At 52.3% G+C, this 9,770-nt stretch overlaps 1 gene segment (V, D, J or C); it reads right to left on the reverse strand.

Moving 5' to 3' along the window:
- Window positions 1-4,718: 4,718 nt before the first annotated feature.
- LOC135886449 (T cell receptor alpha variable 27-like) lies at window positions 4,719-5,281 on the reverse strand. The segment is given in 2 exon segments: window positions 4,719-5,014; window positions 5,230-5,281. Coding segments are annotated over 2 exon segments (348 nt in total).
- Window positions 5,282-9,770: the final 4,489 nt, after the last annotated feature.

Genomic DNA, 9,770 nt, shown 5'->3' on the forward strand with positions numbered 1-9,770 from the left:
CCCGCTCCTTGTCCCCTGACTGCCCCCTCCTGGGACCCCTGCCACTAATTGCCCCCTAGGACCCCACCCCCTATCTAAGCCTCCCTGCTTCTTGTCCCCTGACTGCACCCTCCTGAGAACTCCCCACACTAACTGCCCCCCTAGGACCCTACCTGTCCCCTGACTGCCCCAACCCTTATCCACACCCCCACCCCATATTCACACCCTCGCCCCCAGACAGACCTCCGGGACTCCCATGCCCTATCCAACTGCTCCCTGCCCCCTGACAGGACCCCCAGAACTCCCAACCCATCCAACCCCCTCTGCTCCCTGCCTGCCTCGACCCCTCTCCACACCCCTGTCCCCCTGACAGCCCCCCCAGAACCCCCAACCCATCTAACCCCCCCGCTCCCTGTCCCTGACTGTCCCAACCCCTCTCCACACCCCTGCCCCCCTGACAGCCCCCCCAAACTCCCAACCCATCTAACCCCCACTCCCTGTCCCCTGACCAGGACCGGCTTTAGCAAGAGCCCAGGAATCGGGCTGCGCTCCGGGCGGAGCTCCAGCCAGGGTCGCGGGGCTTGGGGCCGGGCCGGAGGTGCTCGGCTGGGGCCAGGCTGGCGTGCTCGGCCGGAACCGAGGCTGCTGCCCTGGGGCCCGAGCCGGGCCTGAGCCGCTGGGGCCGGGGCCGGCGCGCTCGGCTGGAACCAGGGCCGGCGCCCCGGGGCCCGAGCCGAAGCCGCTGGGGCCAGGGCCGGAGCCGCTGGGACTGCCCAGCCGGCGCCGCTCGGCCAGGGCCAGGCCGGCGCGCTCGGCCAGAACTGGGGCTGGTGCCCCGGGGCCCGAGCCGAGCCGGGCCGGAGCCGCTGGGGCCAGAGCCGCTTGGCCGGGGCCGGAGGGAGCCACTCGGCCAGGGCCAAACTGGGCCGCGCCGCACCTCCCCGGAGCCCTCCTCCTCGCATCTCCCCCACCCCAGCTTACCTGCGGCTGCCCGCCTGCCCCTGCTTGTTTTCAGACTTCCCACCAACATCTGATTGGCGGGAAGCAGAGGAGGGGGGGGAGCAGGGGAGGAGGGGGAAGTGAGCTGGGGGAGGGGTGGACAGCTGCGGGGCCAGGTGGCGTGCTAAGGCTGCGGGGGATGGGGGGAGCCGGGAAGGGGCTTTGGCTGCCGAGCGGCGCTTGGCCGCCGCTTTTCGGTCTATAAATAGCCGACTGGGGGGAAATCCCGGACATTTTTAGAAATCCCCCCCGGACGGCTATTTAAAGAACGAAAAGCCGGACATGTCCGGGGAAATCCGGACGTATGGTAGCCCTAAATAAATTGCTGGCTTAAGTCCAGTCTCTGGAGTCCATCCACAGCTTGGATGGGTCCTTCAGTCCTTTGTTCAGAGCGTCAGTCTGTAGCAAAGTTCCTCCGGAGAGAAGAAGCAGGATTGAAGACAAAATGGAGAAGGTGCAGCTGCTTTTTATAGTCTCTTGCCAGGCGGCCCGTGCTTCCTTTGTTTCAAATACAAGCTGCCCAGCACATGGCTTGGAAGCCTTAGAGTTCTCTCCATAGGCATGTCCCTGCCAGGGCTGGCTCCAGGCACCAGCCTGGCAAGCAGGTGCTTGGGGCGGCCGCTGCGGAGAGGGGCGGCACGTCCAGGTATTCGGCGGCAATTCGGCGGACGGTCCCTCACTCCCACTGGGAGCAAAGGACCTCCCGCCGAATTGCCGCCGCAGATCGCGATCGCTGCTTGGGGCAGCCAAAACCCTGGAGCCGGCCCTGGTCCCTGCGTGCCTTGCTGAGTCACGTGGTGTATCTGCCTTCTCTCAATGGGTCAATTGTGTAGCTGATGGTCCTTAATGGGACATCAAGCAGGCTGGGCAGTGCTGATGCCAAACTGTCTGGGGGTTTCACCCAGAAGCACAGCACAAGTTTGAAATACAGACATACATACATAGCTATAACTCATAATACAAAGATGATACAAACATACAAACAAGATTATCATATCTGGCAAATTATAACATTTTGCAGATATCTTACATGGCAGATCTGGCTGTGACCAGTGTCCCAGTGGGGGATAGCTGTGGTCACTCCATTAGGGTGAACTGCAAAGAATGGAGCAGACAATCCCCATAAAGTGGGTGGATATTCCAATACTTATAACTTCACATACAAAAATGATACATGCATGCAGATAGCATAATCCTAACCAGCAAATCATAACCTTTTCATCGACACCTCACTCGGCAACCTTTGTGCAAGATTTGCTGCAAATATATAACAGTGGTTGCAACAATGATTTATATGGTTATATTGTAATCGGATAACGTCACACCCTCGGCTACCAGAAATCTTCTCCCAATAAAGGTCCTTCCAGTCCTTGGGTCACATTCTGCTGTGTCTCCTTCCAGCTCTCCCCTTTGTGGTGAATTTCTGAGCACAACTGTGGTGCTGATTCCCAGAAGTCAGTTAGAGGTTTTCATCTCCAGGAATCTCGGGGGGGAGTGATAGCTCAGTGGTTTGAGCATATTTGTTATCATAATAAATGTGGCATCTTTATCTTGTCCCATTTAATACGATCCTGCTAGTTTTTATTGGTATAACACCCTCCACGCCTGACGCTGCCGGCTGGGTCTGCGTTACAGCATCTCCATGCTGGAGCCTGTTACAAAGAGGGGGTGAAGGAGAGGTTAGTCATAGAATGTTGCCCCTGAATTTATTTATGGAGAGCGTCCCTCATTGATTATCCTGATGATGACAACAATCTTCATCGTCATCTTGGATCAGGCACTGACAGTTATTTTTGATTTGCACAGCACCCACCCCTAGGTGGGAATCATGGGCTGTTGCAGCTGATTAATTATTGGTAAATATTTATTATTTATTAATTATTAATTATTATTATTATTATTATGTTATTACTGTTCCAACCCCACCATCAGTTTTACTCACATTCCCAGTGATTTCCATTGGAACTTTTTACCAGTAGCAAGAATGGCCCAAGGACTGGGCAGCATTGCGATATTTTTCCGTTACATAAGAACAGGCATACTGGGTCACACCAAAGGTTCATTTAGCCCAGTATCCTGTCTTCCCACAGTGGCCAGTGCCAGGTGCCCCAGAGGGAATGAACAGACCAGGGAATCATCCAGTGATCCACCCCCTTCATCCAAGGTTTTTCAAAGCTTCAGGCTGAGATTTTTTCAAAGGCGCCTAAGAGAACTAGGTACCCAAACCCGCACTTTGAAAACCCCTGCCCAGTTCACCAAGACTCCCCAACCCTCACTTCTAGTCTGGCTCTGAGTTAAGAAGATTCCAATTGTAGAGTCTCTATTTGCCAAGTAATACCAAAGCGGTCACAGCCCACAGTAGGTTTTCTTCCTTCATAATGAAAAGATTTTCCTCCTGCCCCAGTGTCACACTTTCTCTCTTCTTCTGCACCACAAGTCTTGTTAGCTCTCAGGCTGCTGCGTGGCCCTCGACATGACACCCGACGGGTCTGTGACAGCTCTGCTGCAAACAAGCAATTAGTGTTTCCTGATTGATTGGAGACTGGCAGCAGAGCCAAACCTCCTGGCGGAGTTAACCACGGATTGAGTGACAGCACCACCCCACCGGCAGATTGCAATCAGACCTGGCTAAAACGGGGCCCTCCCGCCTGAGCTCCTCAACCTGCTCCCTGCAGAACAGCGCCCCCTAGTGTCACATTGGGCTCAGCACTAGCTCTCAGGGAAGAGAGCCCCATAAAGAGCCCCCACCCTGCTGCCTGCAGCACAGCGCCCCCTAGCAGCCTGCTGGGGCACTGAGGTCAGTGCTGAGTCCCCCTCACCATCCCATGAATTATCAGGTGTCCCATCCGAATCCGATGTAAAAACTTCAAGGGATGGAGAATCCCTCACACCCCCAGGCAGGTTGTTCCTATGGTTAACTACCCACACTGTTAAAAATGTTTGCCTTATTTCTACTTGCTGGCCTTTGGATTCAGAGCTGCTGTTGGTACCATTTATTAACTTTTGATATTATAGTAGCACCTAGAAACACAATTGAGATCAGAGCCTTATTTTGCTGGGCAATGCACGGATATATAGAGACAGTCCCTGCTCTAAGAAACTTACAATCTAAATAGAAAAGACAGAGAAAATATTATTAGCCACCTCCATTATACAGATGGGGAACTGAAACCCAGGGAGATTAGGGTTGGATTTTTTTCCAAGGTGCCTATGGGAGTTAAGCACCTAATTCCTATAAAATGCTCTGACAATCTTGGCTCTGGCCTCCTAAGTGACCTTGCAGGAGTCGCTTCTTTGTACAGCGCCTAGCACCATCAGACCCAACTGAGCAATAATAAGAAAGTTTCAGCAGGGATTGGGCGGCCCTTTGCAGCAAGCTAGCTTCGGCTACCAGCTCACTGATGAGCAGGCAACATAAGGGCTCATTAGTGACCCCTGCTGGGTGTAATGGGGGTTAATTAGAAGGGCTGCCCCCCCCCCCGACCCCCAGTTGTGGTGGTGAAGCAGGCAGAGCACTATTTAAATAGGGCAGGGCGCTCGTTAATGGAGAGAGACGGTCCTGGAGAGAGGTGTGAGGGGAGGCCCCCTGTGGGAAGCGCCCCTCCCCCAGCAGGGCTATAAACGCCTGTCCCCGTCTCCCCATGGGGCTCTGTCCCACCCCGCCCCGCGCGCCCCCAGCGCCCCGCAGCCCCTCCCGGGTCACCCCCAGAGTTATTGGACAGGCTGCGCTGCGCCCTGTGTCACGGTGTCTCCACGGCGCAGAGGTAGCGGGCGGTGTCCCCCAGCTGGCAGCCGCGGATGTGCAGGGAGCTCCGCTTCTGCTCCGGATCGTGATCCGCAGTGAAATTCGGTTCTTGTGTCTCGCTCCCCTTGCCGAACAGCATCAGCAGGAAAAGGGGCCGCTCCCCGGGAGCCTGCCGGTACCAGTGTAAACGGGTGATAGCGCTGGAGTAAGTGCAGGTCACGGTGCCATTCTGCCCCTCGGAGACACCCCGCCATTGCGGGCTCTGCTCCACAGAGAGCTGCCCGCTGGCCACTGGGAATAACAGAGACAAGGGGGAACCGAGTCAGACACTGCCCCGAGCCACCTGCCCCCGGGAACCGCGGGACAGGGTGGGAAGAGAGACAGGCTGTGGGGGGAGAGACCGACCGATCTCCCCATTTCACTCCCTTCTTCCCCACCACACAGTCAATGAAATCCAGCCCCAGCTCCCTGGTAGTCACCAGCGGGTCTGTCTCCCCAGCCCTTACCCCACACGTGCATTAGCTGGATCACCCACGACAGCCCCCGCGGCCTCCCCATCCCTGCGCTCCCTGACAGCCCAGGGCGCGGGGACCCTGCTGGGTTCTCCCCTGGGGCTGGCCCGTGTGTTGGGGTCTCCTCTGCTGGAGGGATCGGACACGTTCTTCTCCCCACCCCCCGTGTGCCCAGCCAATGAGGGACCAGCCCCTTCTCTCCCATCTCAGCCGTGTGCCACTGTCTAGAACTCCTTTCCGTAGTGCCCTTCACCCTGTGAAAGCTGCCCCCGTGTGGCCAAGTGTATAAGCGAGTGCAGAAATATTCAGTTCTTTTCAAAGGGGAGTCAGGTGCCCAACTCCCATTGACCCGAGTGTCCAAATCTCCTAGGCAGCCTCCATGAAGAAATGACTCCTCTCAATTATCAATCTAAAGATGTAGGGAGAGATTTCTCCAAAGTACCTAGGGGATTCAGGAGCACAAGTTCCATTAATACTGTCCAATTGATTTTTATTCTTAGAAGTCTACAAGAGTCCTTTAGTCTGGCCTCCTGTATAGCTATATCACAAGCCATTACATTTCATCCAGCTGCCCATGTATTGAGCCCAAAACTTGTGTTTGCCTAAAGTATCTTCAAAGGATCACAGAAATGTGGGGCTGGAATTCATCTAGTCCCTCCCCCTGTGCTGAGGCAGGACCAACCTAGATCATCCCTGACTGGTATCTGTCCACCTGGTCCTATAAACCTCCATTGATGGGGATTCCCCAACTTCCCTGGGAAGCTTAGTCCAGCCCTTAACTACCCTGAGAGTTCGAGAGTTTTCCCGACTATCTAATCTCAATCTCCCTGCCTGCAGATTTAGCCCATTGCTTCTTGTCCTACCATCAGTGGACATGGACAACAATGATCACCGTCCTCTTTGTAACAGCCCCACATATTTGAAGACTGTTATCAAGTCCATTTCCCCCCCCCCCCTCCCGCCCCCAAGTCTTCTTGTCTTAAGACGAACCAGACCCAGTTTATTCGTTTTTCCTCATAGGTCGGGTTTTCTAAATCTTATCAGTTTTGTTGCTCTTCTCTGGACTCTCTCCAATTCGTCCTCAGCTTTCTAACAGTGCAGCACCCGGAACTGGACATAGTACTCCAGCGGAGGCATCACCAGTGCTGAGTACAGCAGGAATCACTTTCCAGCTCTTCCATACAACACTCTGTTAATGCACCCCAGAACTGTATTAGCCTTTTTCATAACTGCATCACATTATTGGCTGATATTCAACTTGTGATCCCCAATAAGCCCCAGATCTTTTTCAGCACTACAGCCACCTAGGTAGATATTCCCCATTTTGTAGCTGTGCATTCAATTATTTTCCTTCCTAAATGAAATATTTTGCACTTCCTTTATTGACTTTCAGCTTGTTGATTTCAGACCAATCTCTAATTTGTCACAGTCATTTTGAATTTTAAGCCTGTCCTCCAAAGCGCTTACAAACTCTTTCAGCTTGGCATCATCTGCAAATTTTATAAGCACATGCTCCACTCCGTTATCCACGTCATTAATAAAATATTGAATATGACTGGACCCAGGACTGACCCCCATGGGACCCCACTAGATACGCCCTCCCAGTCTGACAGAAAACCGTTGATGACTACTCTTTGAATATAGTCTTTCAACCAGTTTTGCACCCACTTTATAGTAGTTTCATGTAGATGAGGTTTCCCTAGTTTGCTTATAAGAAAAACATGTGGGATTGTCTCAAAGACCTGACTAAAATCCAGATTATACCATGTCTACATCTTCTCTCAATCCATTAGGCCAGTTGTTCTCAACCCTGGTCTGTGGCTTGTAAGTCCCTGGTGGGCTGCGAGACACTTTACCTGAGCGTCCACAGGTTTGGCCGCTCACAGCTTTCACTGGCCGCGGTTCGCTGTTCCTGGCTAATGGGAGCTGCTGGAAGCAGTGCAGGCCAGGCCACCACTTCCCACAGCTCCCATTCACCGGGAACGGTGAACCGTGGCCACTGGGAGTTGCAAGTGGCCGTGCCTGCGGATGGTCAGGTAAACAAAGCGTCTCACGGCCCACCAGGGGCTTACCCTGAACAAGCCACAGACCAAGTTTGAGAACCCCTGCATTAGGCTACTAACCCTTTCAAAGAAAGGCAGCCAAGCTTGGGTTGAAGGCATCAAGAGATAGAGAATTTGCCACTTCCCTTGGTAGTTTGTGCCAGTGGTTAATCATCCTCAATGTTTTTGGGGGGTTTTATGCTTAATTTGCATTTGGCTGGCTTCAGCTTCCAGACATATTGGTTCCTGTTGTGCCTTTCTCCACTAGATTAAACAGCCCATTTATAACCAGGATTGTTCTACCCAGGAAGGTTCTTATACTCCATAAACAAATCATCGCTTGATCTTTTTGATTAAACTGATTGAGTCTTTAAGTCTCACACTGTTTGGCATTTTCTCCAGCTTTTGAATAATTTTTGTGGCTCTTGTGGCACCTTCTCAAATTTTTCAACATCCTTTTAAAATGTGGATATCAGAAGTGGCCACTGTATTCCAGCATTGGTGTCAGCAATGCCGTATACAGAGGTAAAATCGCCTCTACTTCTACTCACTACTCCCCTGTTCATACATCCAAGGACCACATGAGCCCTCTTGTGCCACAGCTTTGCACTGGAAGCTCAGGTTCAGTTCCTTGCTACTCCACATCACAAATTCTTCATGGGACTTCAGGAAGTTTCTACATCTTCTCCTGTTTCGGGTCACACACAGCTCTGCTTGGAGGAGGTTGTGTTCGTTTGCTTTTATTTCAGGGGAAAGTAGGGGTGGCTACGACTGTGAATGTCTTTCTCCTTATCACAGGAGAGTTTAGTGAAATGGGGAGCTTTTTCCCGCATTCCCTAATAAATATACTTTTGAGGACCATTATGATCATCTGGTCTGATCCCCTGCATAGCATAGCACAGGCATCTAGTACGAAGGGCAACATCCAGGTGAGGCTGTAGAGAAGCAGCTGCTAAGTTTGCAAGCCCCCTTGTTAATAAATGTGGCTAGAGCCCAGCTGCAGAGCTTTTGCATCGCCTGGGAACCGCCCTGTGTCACTGTGTCTCCACTGCACAGAAGGAGCTGGCTGCATCTCCGAGCGTGGAGTTGCTGATATGCAGGTAGCTCAGCTTCTTGTCTGGAAAGAGCTGTGCTGTGAAATTCCCGCCCTGTGCGGTGTTCTCATCCTGATACAGCATCAGGAGGAAGGCAGGGCTCTGCCCTGGGGGCTGTCTGAACCAATGCAAACTGGACAGGACCAGAGCCTGGTATCGGCAGGAGATCCTGCTGCTCTGCCCTTCCAAAGTGACCACCGACGTGTCCTGATGCACCTCCACCTGGCAGCTCCTCCCTGGGTACAAAAGAGAAAATAAATCCAAGATGTTACAGAAACCAAGGATCATCTCATGTTACTGATTACGAACACCTCCGAGCTGGTGTCAATCGGCCATAGCTCCATTGATAGGTCAATGGGCCAGGTCCCCAGCTGGTGGAAATCAGACATAGCTCCAATGGAAACTTGCACCGTTACTTAGAGCTGATGATTTTTCCTTATCATGAATAATAGGGGACAACCCCAGAGATAGAATAGAATCATAGGACTGGAGGAACAGTGAGAGGTCATCTAGTCCAGTCCCCTGCACTCATAGCAGGACCAAGCACCATCTAGACCATCCCTGACAGGTGTTTGTCTAACCTGCTCTTAAAAATCTTCAATGATGGAGATTCCACAACCTCCATAGGCAATTTATTCCAGTGGTTAAAATAAATGCTATTACACTCAGCATCTGGTTTCCCTAGTGCCACCCGCGCTCACAGCATACGTCACTACCAGCAGGGAGAACAGCTATGCACTGTGGCTCGGCAGAAAAACTGGGCAGCGAGGTTCCGAAGATCAATTCCCCACCACCACCACCACCCCACCCCGGAATTTCAAGGCTTCAGACCAAGATCTGCAAAACTTTACTTCCTGATCTTCCTGAGATCAGAGGAAAGCCCAGGGTGCAATCTATCCACTGCTTCTGCACTTAGGGTAACATTTTCAAAAGTACCTACGTCATTTAGGATCCTAAATCCCATTGACTATCAGAGGCTCAGGTTGCTAAGGGACAGGTTTTAAAGGTATTTAAGCCCCTAAAGAAGCAGATCAGCATTTGCGGGATTTTCAAAAGCATGTAGGAACTTTATTAACAGGACTTAGTCACCTAACCACTTTTGAAAATCCCACTAGGCACCTATCTCCATCTTTAGGCAACTAAATACTTTTACAAACATGCCCCTAAGCCCTTTCTGAAAAGCCCTTTCTAACCCACTTAGGCACTTTTGGAAATTGTACTCTTTGATCCGTCTGCTGGGATTTTCAAAGGACCCCAAGGAGTTAGGTGCACAACTCTTAGGCACCTTTGACAATACCAGCCTACAGTTTTTGCACAGGCTGGGGTGCCCTTTGTGCCACTGTGCCTCCACTGCACAGAAGTAGGTGGCTGCGTCTAGGGCCGGTGCTACCATTAAGGC

The sequence above is a fragment of the Emys orbicularis genome, chromosome 12 (assembly GCF_028017835.1).
Source record: "Emys orbicularis isolate rEmyOrb1 chromosome 12, rEmyOrb1.hap1, whole genome shotgun sequence".
NCBI classification, from domain to species: Eukaryota; Metazoa; Chordata; order Testudines; family Emydidae; genus Emys; species Emys orbicularis.